We start from the raw sequence: 27,020 nt of genomic DNA on the forward strand, positions 1-27,020 counted from the left end.
TTTGCACACTCTAGTCTATTAGCAGTTCATATTCCCCAAGAATGTATCATTATGGGAAATCAATAGAGGATAATTTCGTGCTTGATATTTGGACAAATAAATCATCATAATAAGCATTCTTGCTACTCTGCATTTTGCATGAAGTGTGGAACTTATCAGATAAATGGATGCATGCAGCTAAAAAACAAGTGTATGTATATTTAATATGTGCTATGGACAGAATGTCAGTTGAGCACCTACATCTACATTTAATCTATATTTTAATATCATTGACTCACTATTGATAGTGATTAAAACTGCTAGTACTGCTTTATAATGGGGTAGTTATTTTTCAGTTGACATAAATTTTAAAACCAGCAATATCAAATAAGGCCAGCATGATAGAAGAATATTTTAACTTTAGGGCCCAGAGCCTTAGAATTCCTTTTACTTTTTCACTTAGATATCTACAGATATTCAGTTAACATTACTATAAAATGCATATTTTTGCATATAAGAACTGTAAGAGATGAGTAGTAAAATATTTCTTTACTGCAGTCATCCAGAAAATAGTCTAGACAGTTCTTGTCTTCAAGCCCATAAAATCAGACTACACAGGAAGGCACAGTAAGGTGAGTAAGGACCGAGAAAATAATACTTTAACACATTAAGTAGAATAGCCAAAACAGCAAGTCAGCACTGTAGTGTTTGCAAACACCTGTCTGCAGATATGCATGAACAGGGTAGATGATGTGCATGGTTCTATGCAAATAGAATGCAGATTTTATTTCGAACAGCTAAGGTCAAGTTAAGTTTATTAAAGGAAAGAGAGTGTTTGAAAGCTGTGTGGTGCTCCTTGCAGCTGTAATCTCTGGCAAGTTCCTCCCCACAATGTTTGTCCAAGAATAGACTACCAAGGATAACAGTAATTGACTTATTTCCTTTCTCTGTCCCAGACCATCAAATTATAAATGAGAAGGCCCTGAGAGGAAGAGGATGAAAACTATTATACTAACAATTACAGAGGAAAGGTTTTGGTTATGACTATCAGAGGTCGATATAAAATAATTTTTAAGACATGCAGTCCATGTATTTTCTTTAAACAAATTCCTAGAACAGTGTGATTCATTACATAAAGATTTCTATTTTTAGGAAAGCATTATTTATTTATTTTTTCTGCATACCTATACAGACTGGTGGGTTTGGCTGCCAGAAGTACCGGTTTTCTACCTGAATGCAGGTTATTCTCTCATCTCCTTGAAGCTCATAGCCAGGGTCACACTGAAAAATGACAGTGTCTCCAGGTTCTCTTCCATCGCCATTTCTAGTTCCATTCATGGGGACACCAGGATCACGACAGGCAGTGGCTACAGAACCTAGCAGCAAAGCAAAAATAAATATAAATAATTTTTTGAAAAAAACCCCCATCTTTTCAACCAATTTTTTTTCCATTTTGTTACACTTTTCTAATCAGGAAGCTCTACAAATTCAAAATTGCCTTAATCACTTAAAAATTTTGAGAAACCATTTAACAATCTGCTGCTTTTATACTATTAATTTTTGCTACCTTCTTTAGTTATTAAAAGTGCCTAATTTTATTTATTTATTTATTTATTTATTTTTTAATTCTGTGAAGCACTGCAGTATATAAAAAGAAAAGGAGGAGATTTTTTATTACCCGGGACATTTAGCACCTTTAACTTAGAGAAATTTTTAATATGAATAAAAATAAGAGCAGATTAAGGTCTTCAGGTTTTCCTATTAAGGTATGCTCGCACACATCTTCAATTCTCCACAATTCCATAGTTCATAAATATATCTTTGGTGTAACATTTAGCCATGACTTTGGAAGTGAATTTCATTGATCACTCGTGTCTATACCCTTGCACATGACCTATCTACAACACTAGACTTGTGTAGTAATAATAAAGAAACTACTACAAAAAATACACATGGATTTAGTCTGAGAGAATGTACAGATATATATAAGATGTAAGTATGGATTATTATTGAGATAAAATACAATCACAATGACTACAAAAAAGTACGCAAAAATTAAAGATATTTTCCTCACGATCAACATAAATATATTATGCACCAAAATATGTAAGCTTAAGCAAAAAGTAAGTACATCAGTATTTATTTAAGTAAATATTATTTCCTACTACCATTATAGAACTGAAACATATGTATTACAAATAAATATTAAATGTCAGACTTGCCTGTGGAACTAGTCCCACTGAGCTCAGCAATCTGTGTAACACAAACACAAAGTGGGAGTACTGAGATTTAATTCAGATGCACTTTTCTGGGAAGGTAATACCAGCAGACAGAAATCTATTCATCCAAAATGTGTCTGGGTTTTGTATTTATAATGTTTTTGAAGAGCAAATTTTGGTCTAAACAGTTAATTTCTCTAAAAAACCCCCAACCCTCCAAGTACCTTCCTTTCCAAGAATGACTTAATAAAAAATATAATTGGCTCTACACAATTATTGGGATTTTTATGGGGTTGTTTTTATACACAGGAAGTACTGACTATAGGGAAAAATATCCCCACAAATAAATCCTCACCAAGAGATCAAGTATGAACAGAAGAAGAGATCAAGTATGAACAGAAGTCCAGAAAAATATCCCCACAAATAAATTCTCACCAAAAAAACAAGTATGAACAGAAGTAAAGAAAAAATTTTCCTTCTTAGTCCTCAAAAAAAATACGTATTTCTTTTAAATGTTCCATAATAAATGAAAGACAATTATTTTTATATATTGGCATACATTTTTGTAAAACTTCTGCTTTAGACTCCATGATTCCTGTTTGTATCTTTAAATATGTCACTGGGTGTCAATTTAGAAAAAATATTACTAAAATATGAAATTATTAAGTGAACTCCACTGTACTCGCAGGACTTGCAAATGTTGCATGCAAGACAGTAAGATAATAGATTATACTTGAATAAAATTTTATCAAATATGAAAAGGTTCAAAAGCGTCTTAATGCAGGTCAAAACTAAAAGAAAAAATCCTTAAGGTAAACTTAGACTAAGCCAGTAGTAAACCCAGTCATATATGAGTGTGCATCCCTCCCTCCTGAGAGCACAGGATGCACTATAACTTTTGATTGGTGTTGCCCAGCCAGAGCAGTCTGTATTGGAGAGAAACTGTCTTCTGCCCACTTTAATGCTATCTGCCTTGAATTTTGCCATCAACAAGAAAAACAGTTCCCTGCTTTATCTAAAATGTGCAATTCCAGAAGAACGGGGGCTGATTCTTACTCAGAGTTTGCAATCAATCTTGAAAGGCCAAAGAGAGAAAGACAGTGATATGAAACTTCATGTTATTGTCAGTACATCATATTGCTCTTACTAGATTGCATCATTCTGCAAAAAAAAGAAAAATTGCATATGGCTAGATTGCATCATTCTGCAAAAAAAAGAAAAATTGGATATGGCTGAAAAAGACATTAAGGGGCCACACAGGAATTTCTGATACAATCTGTTTGGGTTTTTTAATCACTTAGTTATATTTATGCAAATTAATTTTATAATATGAGATGTGTGTGCCAAACCTATAACCTTACCCTTATTTGCCCTGCATAGCAGTCATCTTGCATGCTTGCTCAACCCACCTCCTGGTCTTTTGGCTTTGTAGCCAAATTGATGAAGCATGGATTGGATGAGTGGAATATGAAATGGATGGGAAACAGGTTGGTGTGCCAGGTTCAAAGAGTGTCCATGATCCAAAACCCAGGCAGGAGCTGATTAGCAGCAGTGTCCCTCAGGGGTGGTTGTTGACTTCAATATTCATTAAAGACGGGGACAATGAGACAAAGTTAGCTTTTGGCAAGTTTACAGACACTGGATGATCAGTTGATATGCTCTAGTGCAGGGATGCTATTTAGGGAGGTCTCAGTAGGCTAGAGAAAAAGCCTGAGAGAAACTTCAGGAGACTCTAAAAAGGAAATGCATCCGGGACAAATGAATCCCAAGAAACAATTTACCAGAAAGCAGCTTTACAGAAAAGGAATACAGAAGACAAAAGTTCTTCTAGGAAGCATGTGTGCAGCAAAAGCACAAACATACCAATCATAAGATGCAACAAGCAAAATTCCAGCTGTATAAATAAAAACACTGTTTCACTTCAAGTGTGGTCAAATATTTATTTTCTTTTCTGTTTTACAGTTTATTTTTTGTTACCTGTTTGACTGTTTTGTGACTCAGCAATTGGACTAGAGATCTCCAGAGGTACTTTCCAACTTAAACTATTCCATTAATCTTTTTTAAACTCTGCAAATTCACACTAAATACACACAGATCTAATTTAAAAATAAAGCCACTGCTTTAAGATTGGTTTTTGCATTGTAACAGTAGAATACAAAAGAGAGCTTGTCGGCTCCCACTGTGTCATTGTCTGGGTTTTAGGCTTTTAAGTAAATGATTTCTAGAAGTCTAATTCTCTTTTTTTTTTTTCTTCAGAGTTTGGTCAGAATTTTGCAAGGCTCTATTGAAAGTATGAAATCTAACTGAAGGATTTATCAACTGGTTTGACAAGACCAGGTGAGCTGAGCTTCTCAACAGGTTGTTTAAAAATACACTGATTTCTTCTGAATGAACAGGATGTCAGAAAGGGAAAGTATGCAGCATGTCAATAAAAGTACTGAATATACTTTGCTTTATCATAAATAAATAATAATTTATTAGGTTAGATTTGCCTAAAATCTGTGGGAAATTTTGCTTCTATCTTCTCTAAAAAGTAAAGTGCTAGTTAAAGGAAGAGAGAAAGAACATCCCAGCATAATATTGCTACTATGTGATTTATTTATTCATGTACTTCATGACATTATCCTCGAGGTCATCATCAGGATAATAAAACAGTGACAAGTTCTTAGTGAAAGCTGTAGAGCTACAAAGCTACTAACTTGGAGCACTTAGTACAATTTTTCACACAGCCTTTGGAGATGTCTTAGGGTAAAATCAGGCAATAGCCTTAGATAGGTAGGCATACTGCAAAATTCAGATTAATATATATTAGGTTTTGAAACACCTTTTGCTCTAAGTTTTTTATTCATACCCGTATAACAATCTGCATTTTTGTCTTGCTGTGGAAAGCAATTATTCCAATGTTTTGTGTCTTTCACTTCCATTTCAACATATACACATACCTCCATACAGTTGTCAGCAACTAGAACTGACAGATTTGGAAATCAAATTTCAGCTGTTATTTTACTTTGATGGTAATTTTAAATGGTGGTAAAGGCTTATGAATATAAACTATAATAGAATTTCTTATATATATAGATGCATGCTTGTTTGTTTATTTGTTTTTATTTTGTAGTGGAAATAAGTGAGCATTACAGAATTCCTAAAAATTACTATTTGCTTAAAACTCTTTTTTACCTGTCTAGTTCATTTTAACAAGAATAAACCAGGAGAAGGTATCCAGAGTTCCCCAGCTACAGTGAGATTAAAACACAAAAAATTATTCCTTCGTGGTATTTCCGAAAACCACATATCTTGCTCTGTAAAATAGGCGTATCTTATAACCAGACCTTATATGGTTATAAGATATGATATCTTGTAACCACATATCATGCTTTGCAAGGATGTGTAAATCCAATTTGCTTAATTAGGAGTGGGATTAATTTAACTTAAGCTTGGCCATGCCAAAATTTAGGTGTCTTATTAATAGAGTTGTTCCCCAGATTCCCTCTACAATCAATATCACAAGAGAGAAACTTTTACTTAAGCTTGGCATTTAGCATTCTCATGCACTGGAACAGAAGGAACCACATGATTTTTTTACCATTGAGACAAAAAAACTGTATTAATGATTTATATTTAATGTGCAATCTCTATTTTAAGAATAAATCTGTTGATAAATTCCATTTTTACTTGTCATATATTTACCTCAAAAAGGAAGTGGAATTTTTTTATAAATGAATTTCTCAGAATAAGAATCCTCAAACACATAAATATTGGGGTTTTTTGAGGGAAAATTTTAAAAATAGTTATGTAAGAAGGAGACTGGAGAAGGAATATCTCAGCACTGTATGTAATTATAGAATTAATGCATCTCTGGAGGGTTAACATATATTACCCATACATTCAAACTGAATTTCTTAATCACAGCTTTCTGTCACGTCTACTGTACTCATAAGGAGTTTTTTTCATGCACCAGATTCTAGCCCATCATTACTGCTGTTAAAAGCTGTGTGTTTGCAGGTTATTTTTTATTTCAGGAAGGTTATTGTGTGTTCTGCCCTGCATTCTCAACTCTGCCTCATTAATCTGTTTATTTTTTTAATATTTATTTTCATTACCTACCTTCAGCCTATTTTTTTTTTCTCTTATTAAGTGTCAATACTATTTATGGACTGTATATTCTAGTACAAAAAGTGAGGGTTTTTTTTCCTTTTATATATGCTGGAACCTCAATCACTGCCTTCAACATTCCCCATGAAAATTTGTGGAGTAAGCAAAAATTGTGGGAATTATAAAGTTACCTGTAATGCAATCTTGAAAGCTTTCTGCAAAATTAAAAGAGCAGGCTATCACAATTCCCCATAAGTTCATGTATAAACACTGAAGTTCTTTGTGATGTATTAGAGTTGATAAAGTAAGAAAATAATACCTCATGTTTTAGTCTATTACAATAATTGTAAGCTCAGAGTTCAGGAAATACTGTGTTGAATAACAAGTAAGCTGTGATTTGTGAATGTAATGCATTAAATTTCTATTAAAAACATTTTTTATGGGAAATAGACAAACCTCAGATGTGTTTGTTACCTAAGATATGCAGCATAACAGGTCCAAGAGTGACTCTGCATGCAGCAGAAACTTGTGAGTTATCATCTGAGAGGATTTTTTTTCCCTAATGAAGATAGAGAAATGCAGAAACCTATTTTATTTATTCTCTTGGCACTGCTAGTTTAGAGTAATCACGCTTCTATCAGTCAAATCATTTGGGCCAGATAAAGAATTAAGAGACAATTCTAGATCAAAACTTCCAGAATGGGGATGAACGCAGCTCATGCTCAAACTGTTCAGCAGGTGATTAGATTAGATTGTATGTCTCTCTGCATGGTCAGAGTGACAGAAAGTGTTTCAACATAGTTATTACACATTTCTGAGCTGAGTATATGTTTGTAAAATAAAACTCCAGATTGTGTTTTGGTTTGCAATGGGGCATGGTTTTGGAGCAGATGAATTGTTTTCATTTGGATGAAGCCAAATTTGAAGATACACTACTGAACTATGGTAGAATGACTCTGAACTAAGAATGTCTCTGAACAGTGTTGGCAGCAGTGGTTCAGGACCAGTTGTTTCAATCTATGTATCAGCTCCTCTTAGTTTTTCTGTGTGATGTGCTAACACAGAAATAACTGAACGACCCACATGTGAGACTTAACATCTCAGATAGCTATATAACCATATCCTCTAATTTGGACTTGAATATGAGATCCTTCAGAAAACAAGTGCCACTGCACAGGCAGAAATATTTACTCTGGAAAGTTATCTTACACAGTTCCTGCTGGGTGACTTGAATGAAGTGCAGCAGAAGCTTGTTTAAAATCTTAGGAGCCAAGCCATACAAAAAATTCAGTTCCCTCCCCCACACAACTTGTTTGAATTTTTCCTAAGACCATTCATGTAAACAGCTTCATATATTTTGAGCAGTGGAGATGAGGGAGTATTCTAAATCATCTCTTTATGATCAGTACAATACTGTCCAAATGCTCCTACAGAGCCAGAGAAACCATTAAACCAGCATTCAATTATACCCAGAAAAGATGTAAACAGAGGTGTATCTACAAGTGTCCTTTATGTGGGGTATAAAAAAAATTCTAATGCATCTTTTTAATAATCATACACAAAAGTGTATTTAATTGATAAATCAGATAATTAAATATTCTAAATTTATAATTTCTCCTTCAAAAGCAGTAAGGTACTTCCAACTATTAAAAAGTTTCTGATAGTTCATAAGCCCAGGCAATTTAACAGGTGTCTGAGATGTTCAAAAAGGACACCTCTTTTCATGCAGGAAAGATACCTTGAAACATAGCGTTAAAAGTGGGACAAGGTTATAATAGACTCCACTGATGCTGGAAACAATATAATAAATGTCTTGGGATTTCTTGGTGTTAACAGTGATTTCTAAATTAGACGTTCTAATGCATGCCAAGTCAAATATAATTAAAGAGTCTGAATCCCAAATCTGGAGAATTAAGGAAAATAAGAAAACTTTTTCCATTGTTTTTTGTTTTTTTTTTTTTTTGTTTTTTTTTTTCTTTTTTTTTTCTTTTCCCAGAGCCCACAGTCAGGTCAGCAGCTTCAAGCTGTCCAAATTTCAAGCTCTTCATAACACACATGTCAAGCATACTATTATGAACCTATTTAAACCAACATATTCTTCCAAACTCCTATCACTTTAAATAAAGGCTTTCTAGTATTGCTGGCCTATCAAACTCACATCAGCCCGAACCAATCCCGACTGACTGCACCTTGAAAATTCAACCTGCTTCAGAACCCACATAATACCTTTACCCACATGGACACTGCAGTCTCCCTGAATCTCTAATGCTGTTTGAGAACCAGGTCAGCCTGCTATTTGCTATCTCAAATTCCACCTTCTATACAACTTTTCCTGAAAAAGAAAGAATGAATTATCTGCAGCATTTTCATTGTCTTCTACCAACAGAAGCACTGCTGATAGCATTTCTTTAATCTATTTTTAACTTTCCTTTCTGCTGTAGATCTAACAGAGATTTAGAAGCATAGTCATTGTAATTCTTAAGTAAATTCTAACCACAGCTCCATTTGTTGATTTTGCATGACTTCATGGATTCTAAGTTTGTCAGTTACTGTTTGAAGATTAAAATGGGAAATATTAAGAATAAATCACACAATCAGAATTTCATTTGGGACATCATGTCCCTTCAATGAAGTTTAACATCTTGCACAACCAGGGTTTTCTATGTTGTGTAGGTAGGTCTCTGTGTTAAAGAAACTTCCCCAACCAACTTTCCTGGATGAACTCTGGCAGTCACACTTGCACAATCACAGCTCCTTCACAGCTACACACCCCATGCTTGCAGTCAGAACAAGTTTCCTCACCAACTTGACCCCATCCCAGACATCAACTGATCTTCTTTTAAAATTCTTGTTTACACTGTAATCCAGTATAGAACTTTATTTTTTGCCTTTTTTTATTTTTTGGAGGGAGGTGGAGGGGAATGGGGAGAAGACAGGAGCATCAAGCTTTTTCTTAAAAGTCTTTATCTGATTTTATTATCAAACTAAACAAGAAAACATATACCAAAACCACCCCCTGTAAACCTAAAACAAAATCCCTGAGCTGAATTTAAAAGTGGACATCCAGAGGTATTTCTGATAGGAAAGTAGTCCTCCTGAAATCTCTAAATCCAAAGGATTCCACTCAAAGTTGAAAGAAAATAGCAAACCAGAGTGCAAAATATTTTAGATTAAAAGTTCTTTCTTAGGAAGAATAAATCTTAGGTTAATGACTTCAGGAAAGTGAAAAAGTTGTGTTAGGAAGTGATCCCTATACCAGCAGTGAAATTCCCATATGTCTTTGCAAATCACCTTCAGAGTAAATGTGTCAGAAGTAGAAATCTTTGTTATTGGGAAACCGAACGAAAAAAAAAAAATGTATATATATAGGAATACAGGAGGGTTTTCAGCATCAAAATAATCTTCCTAAATGTGTCTGTTGCTAATAGGTCTGTCTTTGAACAAAAGAAATCCCACCAATAAACAACAACAAGAAGACAACCATGTAAACAACAACACCACCACCACAAAAATAAAAAAAAAAAACCAAACAAAAAACCCCCACAAAACATTTAGAGACACTATGGCTATAAATAATAAATATAGAAAGCTGACTTGTAAGCATTTAATCATCATTATAATGAATGTAAGCATTATAATTCCAGACTGGAAATTAATATTGTCAGACTCAAGCCATGCAAGCAGGTATCCGCCTCGAGTGTTCCAGGCTTTTTCTATAGTATATAGAGGCAAGTAACTCCAAAGGGCTATTCACCCAGTCTTAAAATAAGGAGGAACAGCTGCAGTTTGACAGTAAATCCAAGTATTTTAAGGCATATCCTGTTGCATAAGAAATTGCTGTCACATGATATAAAATACTACTAGAGTATCTATTTACAAAACCTTCCCAAAACTCAAAAAATATTTACAGTTTAGTTCTGCACTGGCTGCCTTATAATGCTCAAGAAATGCTCTATCCTGTGCAATGTTTAATTAGTCAGAAATGTGACTGAACTCTGAGATCTGAGCAGAATGTATTCTGTAATGCTATTCAGTAGTGCAGCTATCAGTGGTGAAATACAGGCCAGCGAAAGAGGAATACAGGTCCTTCCGTCCTGCACAGAAGATAAATGGCACCTGAAATGTTAAGTTAGCAGAGAGAAAAGTTTCCTATAATACCAGATTCAAAGGCCATTGAAACCTGTGGAATGGATCTGACTGGATTTAGTGGGATCTGATCTGATATTACACATTTCAGACATAGTAATGTGATTAAAAATACTATTTTAAACACACATACAATTATTATAAGCATTTTTTTTACATTTTAGTGTTCTTACTCAGCTACTTTCAGTTCTCCATCTTTTTTTCACAGCTATTCCTTTCATCTCAGTGACATGAAGTGATGTCAACTGATGAAAACGTTTCACTGTACCTAATATTTTTGTCTGACCTTGAAAAATACTCCTTCACTTTTCTTGAAGGTTTATTTTTCTGTTTTGTACAGAATTTACTGTTAAAAAAATACTGCTGATTTAATTGGTGGTTTTCCAGAATGTACTGGACTCTTCATGCTCTGTCTGACAGTTGAGAGGAAATATGTTGTAACAGGTATTTCCTGTTTGCATATTGCTTCTGGCCTCTGGTCAACTTTTCACAATTCTTTAGGGATAGACCTCTGGCTTCTGTTCTATATACATGCCATTTAGACATGTTCCAAAATCTTCATTTTTTTTATCTTACTATTGAATCACAAGAGGTTCTTATTTTCCTTTTACACATATATACAATGTTTTTTGAGGTATTCTGTTTTATTACACATTTTTACTTATTTGATTTTCAGGATTTGTGGGCTGTTTTCTATCATGTTACTTCATTGTAGTCTCAAAGAAGACTGCAGAAACTGAAAAGCTGTAACGTTTAAATTAAGACATAATGTCATGGTCATTTGCAGAGGTCCAATACAAAAATGAAAGACAAAGACACATAAAAGACAAAAGACATTATACTAAAATTCTGCTCTGACTAGTGATGATGTGAAGTAATTTATTTCTTAGTTTACATTAGATCTATAAAAGGAGCTGTTCTTTCACTAGCCTTGGATAATTGATGGAAAGTAATGAAGAACAATCAGGCTAAATTCACTTATTTCATCTGAAATTCATCACTTTTACTTCTTCCTCTCAGAGTAATGTACAATTGTGTTAAATTAAAAAAAAAATCCTTTTCAACCATAAAAAAATCTCCAGTATTCCTCAGTTTAGCATAAAATAAATAATTTCTTGCCCCTCTACTCTGGTCTTGTGAGACCCCAGCTGGAGTATTGCATCCAGCTCCATGGTCCCCAGTACAGAAAGGACTCAGCCTGTTGAGTGAGCCCAGAGGAGCCACGAAGATGATTAGAGGGATAAGACACATCCCATGTGAGGAAAGGCTGAGAGAATTGGGATTGTTCTGTCTGGAAAATAGAAAGCTACTGGGAGTCCTAGTTGAGGACTTGCAGTATGTGAAGGAAGCCTACATGAAACACAGAGAGAGACTTTTGTCAAGGGCATGGAGTGGCAGGACAAGGGTCAAACTGAATCAGAGTAGGTTTACATTACATAATTGGAAGAAATGCTTTACTATGAGCGTGGTGAACAGGCTGCCCAGAGAAGTTGTGGGTGACCCATAAGTGGCAGTGTTCAAGGCCAGGCTGGATGGAGTTCTGAGCAACCTCTTCTAGGGAAAGGTGTCCCTGCCCATAGGAAGAGTGTTGGAGGGTTGGAACTAGATGGTCTTTAAGGTCCCTTCCAACCCAGACCACTCAATGATTATTTTCTTACAGAAAGAGATTATGAATGTTTAAATCATCAAAATAGTTCTACTATTTGAGATACAATTAACCTTTTGGGGTTCTTTTTCTCCACAAAAAAGGCAAGCTAACAAAAAGAAACAAAATAGACTAATTGATCAATGGGCAAGAAAAATGTTTGTGAAACCCTTTCCCTTCAGATCCTCTAAATATTACCAAATTAATAACAACTTCCACACCTTTTAAAGAATTATTTTGGGCAGCCCTAAATAAAAAAAAAAATTCTAATATTACTGCTGTAATACATAATACTAATTAAATAATAATTTTCCTTCTACTTTTTATATAACATTTCAGCTTTTTTAGGTTTTCCTGTCCACCCTTCCCCTTTAATTTGGTGAATGAGGTTATCTCACTTGCCTTTTTTATCTCCAGATAAAAATTGTTTTTCTGATTATACTGAATGGCTTATAGAAGAGCCAAATACAAATTATACCGCATTATCAGTGGCTAAAAATTTTGCTCATTAAATGAAAGATGCAAAATTGTGTAAGAACAATTGATAAAAATTAAATTAAAAAACTGTAAAGAGCTAATAGGAAGGTTAACCCATGTTTGACACCATATTTTCTGTTTAAAGGATAAGAATATAATAGAGAAGAAAATAAAGCATTCAAAGTCTTAAAAGGGTTTGAACATAAAGTATCTGTTGTCATTGAATAGCATCCCTCTTGAGGTAAAAGGGCTGATAATCCAGTTAAATACTCTTACCCAATTTCACAAAATGGCAAGAGGAAAGTAAAAGCAGATACCTCCCTTGTGTGAGCTTTCTGTATTTTAATTACAGTGCAACTAGAGTATGAAGACACCATCTGTTTCACTCAGACAACACTAAGTACTCAAAGAAAGTATATGAATACTTGAAACAAAGTTGCAAAGAATTGTCTTTCTCTTTCCTCCATCTCCGCAAATATTTTTTGCTATATTGGTTGGTGAAATATTATGTCCATAGAGCAACAGTGTTGTTCAGGTTGTGTAGCTAATTGCACATTACTTTTAAAATCTTAACTTAGGAAGAAAAATGAAAAACAAAACTCTGTTACTCTACTGATAATATACACCCAAACTGTGCCACATCAATTATTTAAGAAGGATCACTCTGATTTTGAAAATCTAGACTAAAGAGAAACAGAAATGTTGAGGCAGTAAAACTTCATGGATTCTTTAAAGTGTCATTAGAACTCAACAAACTGCAAAAGCATGGAGAAACAAATAAAAAGCCTCTCAGATAAATTTCTAAACCCTCTTTTCACATAAATCACTGTAAGTTCATCAGTAGCTGTTTTATAACTTTACTCCCATGTACTATCCATTTTTCCTTTAAACTCCTTTTTTATTCTGCATCAATGTATTTTTCCACTCAGCTTAAATGACTGCTTAAATAAGTTCAGTGCATAATGATCTCCCTCTCTGGCTTCAACATTAAATATAAGAGCATGTCTGAGAATAGAAACGCATGTGAGAATCTCTCAAACAGGCTCTGGAAGGGAATAAGGCCATAAAATGGGAAAAATACCTCGGAGCCAAGGGATTAAAACCTCTATTTATGGGTTCAAAAATAAGCTGATGGAGCAGAAACACTCTTTCACTACAAGTAAAATATCTTTCACTTTGTACTCCCATTTACATGACTCATTCTTCCTTCAAATTACTGTATGCACACACGTGTATTTGTCATACACAAAAAATGAGAGTAGGGGAAAACAGGGGCTAATACAGCTACCAAGCACAGGAAGCACAGTGAGGTAAATAGTGTTAACATTAGGAGTCTCTGTGTCAACCCATGTTAGGAATGTTGCTACTGCTACACAGAATGATATTAGACTAGATCTTGCTAATCTTGAAAAAGTGTATATAAATTTTACTGACCAGAGGAAAAAGAAGGTCAAAATGGACCTGGCTCAATGATTTCTTCTGCTTCAGCAATAAAATGTCTAAAGGGATTTAATAACAGTTAGGCAACTGTTTAGATTTGTCATCCTCCTGCCTGTAATATGATGATATAGCACTAGAAGGCAAAAGGCAGAAGGACATTGCTGTTCCTGTGGAGATTTTTTCTGTTTCATCCCATACAATCACAACAGAAATGAAACTCCCCACAGATGTCTCTGAAAGCAGAAACTTACTTATTAGAAAAGAATGGAGATTTTAACATGCCTTCATCATCTCCAAACACTAATCACAATTATAAGCGTTCTAGCACTTCCCCAGCTGCCCTTGAAAACCAAAACTAGCAAAGAACATGATATTTTGTTGGTTTATTTGTTTCTTTAAGATAAAAGCATAGATTTACAACAAATCTTTTAGTCTGTGCCAATTCTTTCCCTTAAAACATCAGAAATGTTGTCACTGATTTCAAGTGACAATTTCCAGCATGACAATTATCTGTGAGTGAACTATCTTATAAAATAAATTAAAAATAAAATTAATCAACTTACTTGAAAACTGTATGGCAAATCCAGATTTACTGATATAAAAATCTGTGTCGAACTGGATAGTTACTATGTTGAGTGTACTGTGAATGCCTTCAGGTATAAGGGAGCCACTAATTTCTTTGAGTAACATCTCATTCTCAGGTGGACCATCCCAAACTCGAAGAATGTCATGAGATGCCTCAGTATCAAAAGCAAGAAATTGGAGGCTGAAAGAACACCAAGATTTTATTGTCACCTTTAATATTACTCAATAACATGACTTCAAGAACAAAACGAAAGAAACAGAAAAAAGCAAATAAAATTTAACTTCAAAGGGTAAATTTTTATAATGTTTCACGTGTTTATCTTTGAATGCATGAAAGCCCAATACTAAAATGAATTTGCAAGAAAAAAACCTTAAGATATTTTAATTTGTCCGCCATAAACTAATATATCACTTTAGCCATTCAAATAATGTATATCTACACAATCTTTTCAGAAAAGAGTTTCAGTTTTTCTAAGATAATATTATGTATCACATTCCCACCAAAACAAATTACCTAAAAAGAACTGCAAAAATGTAAGTTCTGTTGTGCTGTTTTGTAGGGTTTTTATAATGTAGTCTTTCACTAAAGAGTTCTGCTCTCCTCCAGCATTTCATGAAAATTTTAACCAATTTTAAAACTCAGTCGTCTTTGGATAATGCTTATTGAAAAATCAACAATTTCAACCCAAACTTAAAATGCCAAAAGCAGTGATCTGCATGTTAAGTTTTAAGCCCAAATCCTTTGGGTTTTTTTTCCCCTCCACTCTAGAGGCAGGATCTGGTTATTATAGTCCCAAAAAATTGTTAAAATTTTAAGACTCATTTTCAGTACCTGACAATATTTCCTGGGTCTACTTCAATCACCCACATGCAACGCAGATTGTTGTCATAGGGAAAAGGATAGCCAGGGGACAAGATTCTTCCTGATGACTCTCCTTTAAAGCGTCCTCCACATTCAGCTAATAAAAAACAACATTATGGAATGATCTTACAGCTAATCATCTGAGCAATCAATTTATACATCTACTCTTTTGTTGAACAGGTTACACAATCAAACCGACCATATGCCATAATATTGTATAACAGCATATAAGGACTGCATTTCACCTCTTTCTTCACCTACTTACTCAATCCTAATTTCCTCTAAATTAAGATAAAAAAGAAAGCTACTTTAATATTTAAGTCTTGACTTCTTTTCACTCTCCTATGGGAATAATTGAACCCTGTAGGTAGCTGCAAAATTTATGAAGTTATAGCAATATTGTAAAGAAACAGGAACAACAAAAATACAAAAAAAACTTTATACCTATTCATATCTTGTTCTACTTTATTTAATCTATTTCATACAAATATATGAGATTTTTCTAGCTTAATGATATTTATATATAAGTAAAAAATACTAGCTTTACAATGGCTTTCTGATTAAACCTTTTATGTTGATCATTTGCTGACATTAACTAGATTTGCATGTATTAGGATTTTCAGTATGCACAAACATTTAAGGATTACTATCTTTTTTTAACCTAAAAAAGGCTCAGATAGACTCAGATAGATTAAGGCGACTTAGATAGACATAGATGAGATACATGCAGAGAGAACTATAAATGCCTGTGGAAATATATCTGTACACATATCAGATCATATACATCAGATTTTACATAGATCTAACAATCCTCAGAATATTCTTTTTCTTTCTTGCATTCAAAAAAGTAAGTAAAGAAATAAAAAAATAGAAGAGTGTAATACCAATGCATGATGGTAGAGGATAGTCCCATGCCCTTCTTTCCCCAGTCATACACTTTAGAAGGCTACTTCCATGGAGTGTGTAACCTGGATTGCATCCATAAATTATAGTACTTCCAGCAAAATGACCTTGGTCACTGATTTTATATCCAAACTGTGGCACACCAGGGTCCTCACAATGTGACAGCTCAAAACCTGTGTGAGGAATAAAATGTTGTATTTACAGAATCAAAAAGATAAATACAATAATGAAATTCAGATTTTCTGGTTTTCAGTGGAAGTCAATAATTTTCAAACTAAATATAACATTTTTAGGATTTCTTCTCTGTTTTTAAGCAGTCTGAGTAGGATAACGGCCTATTCACATTTCTTAGAGCATTATCAAGCTATGTCATAAATTTAGTTTTCCTAAGAGTTCAATTAAAGACAGAATAAAATCCATTATCATTATCAATAGGTTTTAAAATGTTATGATAAATTATAAACTGGCAGCTAAAGCAACTGTCCGCTTACTTGTGAATAGACATTTAAAGGCTCATAAATAAAACTTAACAGCAGATTCCCCATTATTTTGCATAGTAACAACAGCAGCACAATAGCACCTCTTGCACCAAAGAAAAACTGCTTTTTCATAATTCCTTACCCTAATTTTTAGTTCAGTAGTTTGTAAATTTAAGAACTACACGCAGGAATCAATGATAATGATTATGTAGAGGATTCAAGCCAAACAACTTGGACATTTTTGAGACTTAAGAGATGTGAAGCAAGAAGAAAACAAAAATAACAATGCATTACATGGAAACAGGGAGGTATACCAACTTATGGGGAAGCATAAATTGCAACTTGGGAAAAAAAAAATCCTATTCCAAATCAAGTTTTCTGTTATTAATTGAGAAGCAACTTGAAATCTCACTTTGTTCAAAATCAAATAATTTTATCAATATCATGTAGCTTAGAATGTGTGTAGGCAAAAAAGAAGAGCCTTTGTATTAGATTGCTACTCCTATATATAGGTAATATGGAAGGAAAAGAAGAGGTTTTCATTTTCATTTCAACACATCATTCACAGAGTATCTGTCCATCTGGTCAACAGTTGGTAGCCTTTCACAATCTCCCTTCAGATGCTGCATTACTATTCTTGATTGAAAAAAATGTTCTTTACTGTATTTTACAGGCAAAATACTTAAAAATGGATTGTAAATGTTGGATAAGGCTACTCAGGTAAAGGGGAAAAGAAAGTATATTAAATGCTGTATATTTCTTGTTCTTCCTTCAGCTCATTTCATGTGTGATTGAACATGTCTCAGCCTCCACAACCTCTGAGCTGAACTTCTCTCATTCCTAAACTATTGTTTCTTAGTACAGTGTGTGCTACAGAAGCTCTGAAAGACATTAAAGTGAGTCCCAGTCAAAGAACCATTTGATAATGCTGGTCAATTATTGACCAGTTAGAATTTCCTGTCTTCTAAGAAAACTTCTGACAACACTGTGAAAAGAAGTCCAAATCTGCCTTGATCCTGATATGTCCTCATTTCTGGACAGTCTCCTTACAGACACACAACCAAAGTCAACTTTTTAACTGATCACTTCCCTCGTGGGGGTGAACATGTAACTCCATTGCCTAACGAGGGGAACCAGCAGCATTTTTGCTGCCCTAACTTCATGTGACCAGAGCAGGCAGAGGGAGTGGTGCCTCAGCCAGGGCATGGTGGGCAGTTTGTGCAGGACAGCACAGAGGTAGAACACCTCTTTGAAGGGTGAAGCTCCCACTGGCCCAGTAGAGACTTGAACTCCTCATGACTCAGCAAAGGGGCACTGGTTTTTGCCATCTGCACAGCTCAAGTGTTCTCATCCAACCTGACCCTCAAGGCAGAATGGTGGGAACTCCTCTGAGCAAAGGCTGCAGCTCTGACTGGGAGGTCTGCTCCATCTTTCCTGGCTCATGGACCCACCCAGACAAAGCTCAGACTGAGTTCTTCCTTGTATCCAACCCAAATGTGCCCTCTTTCAGTTTAAGGCCAGTACCCCTTGTCCTATTGTCACATGTCCTTGTAAAGAGTCCCTCTCCATCTTTCTTGTAGGCTCTCTTTAGGCACTGGAAGGTCCCATAAGGTCTCTCCAGAGCCTTCTTTTTTCCAGGCTGAGCAGCCTCAAATGTCAGTCTTTCTTCACAGGAGAGGTGCTCCAAGCCTCTGATCATCTCTGTGATCTTATTCTGGACTTAATTTTTTTTTCTTCCAATTTTATCAATATCAACAAAAGAAGATTCATCACTGTTCATGCTAAGAATCCTTCAGGCTAGAAGAGTGTTCTTTAATATGAATGTCTCAAAAGACAGGAAATGTTATTGATAAGGTTCAAGTGCTGGGCTTGGTTGCACCTATACAAATAAGAAAAATTTAATTCCTTGACACAAACATAGTAACACAGAACTGAGAGTCCTATCTTTAATCACAGGGTACAGTCCTATTCTATCACATGCTAACAGAATATAATTGTACAACTTCCATCTGAAAAATGATTACATACTCTTTCATTATCTTGAAATATTTTCCTTTCATACTGCAAGAATTATGCCTTTTTAATTGGAATTAGTTTTAAAAACATTATGTCAAGCTTTTAAGTGAACCATTTTTGAACAGGTGAAAAATGAATGATTTGAGCGCAAGAACAAAAAAAATATGTTGATAGCTGCATTGCAGAATTACCTTATAACACTGTCTTGCTTTATAAAAATTAGTTCTACATAATAATTCAGTGATGGCAAAAAAAAAAAAAAAATAGATACTAAAAAGTCATACACACTACATGTCAATAGTCATGTGCTACAAATTTCAGAAACTGATACTTGGTCAACTGGATGTATATAGCTTCTTCCACATATCCTCTGAGCCAGAGATCAGAAACATTTTTTCCTCTCCTCATCTTCATAGTTTAAGTGCATATATAGGTTTTTGTTAGGAACCTTTCTTTATAATTTTGTTTCCAAATTGGATTATTCTAAACAATAATCCAAGCTTAAAAACAAAAGCAAAGTAACTATCAGAGATGAGTCTTAAGAAGGAGAATTTCCTTTTCTTATGACTTATCTTCATGAAGCAACGTTTTTTGGCTGCATTTTTAAACTACTCACATACTTCAATACTTGTATGAACAATGAACTGAAACTTACCCTGTTTTTTTCTTATGCTTTCCAAAACTGAAAAATACCCCTCTAGAAAAACAATGGTGACTTATGTCCTAGATTAAATGTCAAAGCCAGGTTTCACTATGCTCTCTGTTTTGGGTTTTTTGAGGTACAGAAATGAAAATATAATATTTTGATGAGTAATTTGCCGTTAGCTTTTTGCATAATTGTAATTTAACTCCATTTTCATCTTACAAGTGAAGAATTTTCATTCCATTAAAAGTACAAATCTATTCCTACTATTTTCTCAAATACTTACTAGTATACACAAGCTGAAAACCTTCATCAGTGCCCTCCATGTCCGAGTTAAATTCCAACCATAAATGATTTGAAGTGCTGCTTAGTGTCAGGCCTCTTAATGATGCCCCAGTATATGCGCCCAGCAGGTGAGCAGTGTTGTCTTTGCCATCATAGATCTGTAAAAAATGTGAGTTTTACAGTTGTGAAGAAAGAAAAGAAGCTGTCTTTTACTTACAAAACAATTCTGTACTTCTGTATTAAGAGGAAGAACAGCTCTGTCAAGGGACATCTATTGCCAGTCAACCTGGAGTACTATTTATATACACTATTTGCCTTTCTTGACTTAAGCTGACATAGGTGTGGTGAATTTTCAAAAGCAGTTTAAAATATGTCAATTCCTTTTTCACATAACAATAGAAGGGGGCAGAAGTGCCATGTCAGCTCAGGTATTTGAGATCTCTGTTTTCTCTTTCACTGTCAGTATTGTAATGCTGATCACAATCTATCAGCAAACACCTATAATGTGTATCTGCCTCAAGTCTGAGGTGGCACAGCAGAAAGTCTCACATATCCCCAACTTTGGCTTCTTAAATAAACCTGTGGTGGCTTTTTATCCTGTGATGACAGGTTAAAATAAAAGTATGAAGTAAAAGGAGACTAGGAAATAAATTTAATAAAATTAACTTCTTTAAGTTGTAAGAGTATTGTAATCTATATGTAAATCACAGTACTGCATTTTTATTATTTATTTTTCTTCAAGTATTGTTCTTTTCCATCTATCAGAATACTAAATATGTAGAACAATCTTCTAATAATTCTCAGGAAGCTCCTCTACAAATCTGGTTGCTTTAAAGCACCACAGGTTGTTGTATTCCTGTGATTCCTAAAACACTTCCTATAATTTAATTATAATTGTTCACCCAAACATTATTTCCTGTAGGATTTATTTATTATTAATTTTATAATAACTAAAACTTTGATTGGTGGTTTATGAAAAATTTCACTTGCAAATCAGTAAACTGACTTGAAAATAATTTTAAAATTGCAATAAAGGGAAATCGTAAAGCCTTATTAAAATACACTGAATTGTCTGAAGTTCTAAATTCTATTTTAATTCTATTAATTACAAATGTAATTAAAGTTTGTATTTTTAGAGGAATCTGCGCCAGAATGAAATCAAAACATGTACACCAGCAATAGTAGTAAGGCAACAATGTAAATGTGAAGTAGTATGATGCCTGTTCCCTTTCTGTAAGAATAAGTTACACACCTAATTCCTCTTTTCCAGAAATTCTTATGTCTTGAGTAATAACAAAGACTTTAAATTTAATGATATGCTGAAATAAAAGAAATAAGTGACTTCTAGTTATCTGTAATGAGTAAATAATTGTACAGGAATTTAAGATGCACAACAAGATGACTTAACATAAATCCTTGGGTTTTATTGACACAAGCAAATAAATTCCAAGCAAACTTAAATTTAAAAGCAAATGTCCTCACATGGACTAAAAGTAAAATCAGAGAAGAAAAAAGTGCAATTAATGCACAACAACTAAAAAATAATTTCATTATATATAAAAGAATGTTAAAAGAGATACCTTATCTTTTTATGAAACTCCTTTAAACTATACTAAGATCATTAATCAAGCCAGAAAAAGAAAAAAAAAAAATAATCACAAAACTAATCCCAAAACAAGAAAAAACAAACATAACCAAACCCAAACAAAAAGACCCACCCAACCCAGAAAATTAATTCTGAAATGCACTTAGTTTTGTTTTAGCAACTGAAAAGAAAATACCCATTTCAGGAGAATTACTGCTATCCAGCAGAGATATAAACTTCATAACAGACTTAAACAAAGTCTTATAACTTTGTTTTATAACAATTATAATTAATAATAACCTAGGATTCAGGATTTATTTTATTTTTTTTTTAACTATATAAGAGTAAGCCATTTCCTGCTATCTTTGTATCACCAATACTTAGCCAAAGGAAGCTGGTAATAAATTATACCAATTATTGCCATTGTCTCACCAAAACTTCAAATAAGCTGTGTCATGATACCAATTTTCTTCACTTTAGAATTTCTCCATATCCACTTCATTGCCAATTTTGTTAGATGTCCTACCATATTAAATCTTTCACATTAGTCCACTGACATCTCCCATTAGTTAATATTTATTCTATTTCATGGGCTAACTGGCTGTCACATTGTATAATATTTTTAAATCTATATAATTTCTATGCAGGAACAGAATTTAAAGTATCTAACACTTCTGCAACTGATTCATTTGAGTAGGAGAACTACATTTGGCTGAGGCAGAATTGTGATTCATCTGAACACTAAATTGAATTATTTTTTTCCTTCGGTTGCTGTCTTTCAGACATTCAAAGTACCCCTCTTCTTAAGACACTGGGGTCTCCCTTAGGACAATAAATGAATGCATGTTTTATAGTGTAACTCACAATTTAGGTCACATTTTCATTTCTCTGCTCTGTTTGCATTAATAGGAAAAAAGAGGGAAATTTATAGAATCATTTAAATGGTACAATTTAGCTTGCCAATAAAGTGGTAGCAGACCCTTCTGAGATTTACAAAACCAACGTTTTCTTCCTAACCTTGTTAAACTAGGTGGGAGCTAAAGATTTTGAATGAGTTAGTAATTCAGCTTCATAATTTTTTGGAAGGCAATATTTTATGTGAATTAAGGTAGCATGAATAGCTTATTTTTAATATATGAATTTTAGGACTTGCCTACTTTCTTACAGGCCTTGCATCTAGATCATAGTCACTTGGGTGCTAAAGTTAAGCCCAAGGATAATCATTATAAAAATATTGTTCAGTTGGATATATTTTTCTACAAATAATCCTGTAAGATTAATTCAAAGATAATTGACTCATGACTGGATAATCCCTGGATATGCTGGTAACAAACTATTCAGTAAACAGAGGTCCATCTTTAGTAGGTATTTCACGGCCCGATCTTTTAAATGATTAATTCATAATGAAAAACAAAGGCATAGAAAATTGTTTTAATGGTCTTCATTCCACAATAATATATTGAAATGTTGTAGGGAAGAATGCTAATAGCTAACACTCTACCTAAATATTTGAATTAATAGATGTTACAGTCAAATTTTGATGGAAGTGTTGTTTGCATTTACAATCAGAGGGCAAATAAAACTTATTAATCCCATAAGTGGCTTCATTATCAACAAATTTTTAATGGAAACTAATGCCCTTTTTTCTGCTAATTTATCTAACTATATAAAATTTTAGCGAGGGAATATCATAAGTGAATGTATAAAATTTTTGCATTTTAATCAAGCTATTTTTGAGATTTTCCATTGAAACATAAAAGGCATATGGATATGAAGATATGTTCCTTTATAAAGACAAGAAATAACATAAAATCAGCATCTCAGAACTGAGGCTGTCAACACCTTGTCAAATGTATATCACATGCGAATAGAAGCAACTAATATAAAGACAAAAGGGTCCATATGTTTGGGGGGGTGGGGGGAGGTTGTCCCCTATATTTATTACCTTTTTCTCTGTCTTATATTCAGGATGATATTGCTAAACGTATTATTATTATTATTATAAACATGAAGATTCTCAAGCAACAAATTAGCAAAAAGGTCCAAATAACACATCCCTTCAAAGTCTTTGCCCAAAAACCCTCAAAAACTGAATCATGTGCACACATTTAAAATCTGGCCCACAGAGGAGACAATGAACAAATGCAGTAAAACTGAATACTCTGTATATGGCAGGAGCACAAACAGTGCTGAGCCAAGCAGAGCCAAAAACAACCCTGAGTTCTGTTTGCTGTCACACTGTTACCTGCCTGTTGCTGCAGTGAATGCTTTAGTACAAGGAAAAAAAAAGATTGCTTTATAATGTTATTAAAAATAATTCTAAAATCAAGTTTTTCCACATAGGTGCAATATTGCCTACTGCTTCAGTTCTCACTCTACATAAAGGGAAGCACATAGTCTACCACAAAAGAGGAAAAAGATCCTTTTCATACTCAGTGTTCCTCTCTCTTTTGTTTTAGGTTTATTCTATGAAATTTGTCTGCAGAATTTTTGGAGGTGATTTGGTTTTAACTTAAACATTACCAGAAGTCTACTCATTAATTAGTACCATGCATAGATGCACTTTTATTTATGCTGAAATCTACTGAATATAATAAAAAATCATATTAGCAATGTCCAAGTTCCAATTTTAATAAAAGTGCCCTTCTCCCTGTAAATTAAAAAGTATGTTAAAATATCCTTGATATAAAAGAACATTTTCTACATGCAACACATTTCAACACAAATAACACATTTGCCACTATCAATGGACTATTCAGGCAAGCAGAACAATGATAACTCTGTTCTTTCTCTGTATATCTCAAGGACTTGCTTACAGCTAGCAGAGACTAAAGAGTTTACAAGCAAAATCGGTGGATAGACATAAAAGCAGGGGGAAAAAAAAACCAGAAATATTTTCATACTTTGGAAAAAATGCATTATTTATTTTGGCCTCCCACACAGGTAGCTTATTCTAAAAATATTGAATTCTGGAAATATAGTGCACAAACTCAGTTATCAGTACAATTGCAAAGAAGGAAGCAAGCGTTACAGAGTTTCTGAGCTTAATATTAAATGGATTGGCATGTAGTGATTGTAGACCTCCTAAATTCTTCATACGTTTTCATATAACTTTAACAAATATCAGAGCAAGATATGGCACTTTCAAGAGCAGGTTATATATCTACATTAAAAAAAAAAGTAGAGACATTTATATATTTCTTAGAGATACTTCTATATTTCTTAGAGATATTTATATATTTCTTACAGTTTCTAACAAAAACCAAAAAGAACTACACCATTAATGCAAGCAGCCAGAGCAGTTACACTGAAAGAAGAACAAGAGAATTGCATACTAAATGAAGCAAATGAAAAACAAATTATATGCTCTGAAACCTCTGTTCTATAGCAGTTCAGAACTGATGAGAGGGAACTCCTCCTTCTCTGCCCCTGGAGTAACAGTAAGGGTGGTGATTTACTTGCGTTAAATGCGCTGTTTCTCTCTAAGGCTGCATTCCCAGTACAGCTGTTTCACTGTTTCAATCACAGTGCTTGTCAGATATAAACATCATTCATGGTCAGTTAACTCACATGGCAAGCAGCAGACCTCATGGCTTCATTAAAGAACTTGTCAAAATTTTATTAGACTACTCAGTGTATTCAGACTTTGAATGGAATGTCAGCTGCATACCTCTAGTGATCTAATAATCCTTGCTGCAAGAAAAAGGAACACAAATTACATTACTAACTTTGCCAGCATTCTCCTCTCTGGCTTCTGATGAAAAGAGGTTGATTATCTAAGTTTGTCACTAAAAACCTGAGCTTTAACAATGAAATATTATGGAGTTGCTTCATTTCTGTTTGGGGGAAGGAAGACCTCTCTAGAAGCTGGTGTTTTAAGTAGCTCGATTTTAAAATGGTGACTGCTCTGCTCTCCCTTGTTCACAGTTGATGGGGAACTCTGTACTCACTGTATGTCACTTGGCTGTTTTGAAGACAAGATGAGGGTTTTTTGATTTTTTTTTTTTAACTTAAGTTCCTTCCAGTTACAAAGTAGTGATACATATTAGGTTAAAAGCATTAGTTGATTATTAATTACTTATTTAAAAGCAAAATATAACCCTAATGTCCTACTCCTCTAGCCAAAAGATTATTCTCCACAACCAGCAAAACAGGCAAGTTAGGTAGTATATTCCCTGTTTTAGAGTAGAATAGGATCATAGAAAGGGATCAACAGACAACTGCAGAATTGATTCTGGGAGAAAAGTTTCGGAATGTGTAACTGCTAATGTGTTTCCTGAAGAATTTTTCTTTACCAAATGAACACATGAAAAAAAGAGTGCAATATAATTAAGACAGTTTGTGAGAATTACAACTAAGAAAGGAGGCAGGAAAAGACACCATGGCTTCCAAAAGTATTTCTTCCCACCATTATAAAGGCTGAGTGCCTCTGTCTGGCTATGATGTCAGATAGACTGAAAAAAAAGTGACAATCATAATCAAGAATACCTCTCATAGTTTGTTTTGAATTTGTTTAATAGGGAGGAACTTCAACTCCTTATTATAATTCAAGGCTGCTGACTTGTAAAACAAATACTGTAATTACACAACACTAGTTTCATTTAAAAAAAACACCTGCAATATACAGCAAATATTTCTGCCACTGACATTTACAGCTGACTGGTGGCCTTCCTCTGTCTATAATTAATTTTGCATTCCTTTTAATTTCACATTAATTGAGAAATAGTACTAAAGCACAATTTTCTTCTTTAAGTCTCTGAGTTAAGTTTATCTAGTTAAGCATCTGAACCGCATATGGTTCAAATGGCACTTGAAAAGTTGTAAATTATTAGATCTTTTCAAACATGTATATTAAATTATTAAGAAGGAAAAAGAGAAAAATTAAATTGTTTTATTTTTATGTTCATTTATATTTATCTAAATGTACATGACTGTAGCTCCCTTTCCCACAGTGGTATGGGTATCTTTTTAAATTAAGATAATAGAGTTGAACGGTTTCAACTTTAAAAAAAAAAAATCCATCCATATGCTTTTATTGGCTAACAGTTATTTGGTTAATAACTGTTAATAATTAACCAACTGGTTTTGTTGGTTCATTGGTTGGTTTGAGGCTTTTTTCCATAATACTTACATTTTAATAAATACTAAACAGCTTTCAAATTAAATCTTCAAAATTAATTAATGTAACAATTAAAGGGCATCTACTTGGTTTTCAAATAAGCAACAATTTTAATATAAAATAAACACACCTGTGCAATCTTTTTGATGCCTGATTTCATTTTGCATTAATTGTTTAGGTCTGCTTATACTTTAGGTATAATTAGCCCCTTTTGGAAATGCTTGTATCTGACAACTAATGACAGAAATCTTCCCCTAATGCACAGATGGCTACAGTTAGATGAGATAAACCCCAGTATGAATCACAGTTGCTTTTTAGGAAAACATATTTTCATAATCCTTCTCATTTAATACATACATAGAAGAATATGGAAGAAAAACTTTTTTAAAACAAACATGATTGGCATGGTACTTTTTGTTCCTTTGATTTCACAGAGGCAAATTTAATTAAATTACATATTCTGAACAATTGGGCAATTATTTATTCTCGGATATCTTACTGCATTGGTGTGCTATTGCAGATGGTATGTGCGAAAAGACACCCTG

At 33.7% G+C, this 27,020-nt stretch overlaps 1 protein-coding gene across 3 annotated transcripts in view; it reads right to left on the minus strand.

Annotated features, from left to right (window-relative positions):
• The window catches only part of CSMD3 (CUB and Sushi multiple domains 3), a gene marked incomplete at its 5' end in the record, with an annotated part of 578,503 nt that overhangs the window by 173,087 nt on the left and 378,396 nt on the right, over nt 1-27,020 (minus strand). For all 3 annotated transcript variants that reach the window (XM_083859670.1, XM_083859669.1, XM_083859668.1), the window contains 5 exons: nt 1,164-1,355; nt 14,562-14,764; nt 15,416-15,542; nt 16,330-16,521; nt 19,773-19,929. In XM_083859670.1, coding sequence (XP_083715796.1) covers nt 1,164-1,355; nt 14,562-14,764; nt 15,416-15,542; nt 16,330-16,521; nt 19,773-19,929 — 871 coding nt within the window. The remainder of the gene's footprint in view (nt 1-1,163; nt 1,356-14,561; nt 14,765-15,415; nt 15,543-16,329; nt 16,522-19,772; nt 19,930-27,020) is intronic.

The sequence above is a fragment of the Zosterops lateralis genome (assembly GCF_965231275.1).
Source record: "Zosterops lateralis genome assembly, chromosome: 1".
NCBI classification, from domain to species: domain Eukaryota; kingdom Metazoa; phylum Chordata; class Aves; order Passeriformes; family Zosteropidae; genus Zosterops; species Zosterops lateralis.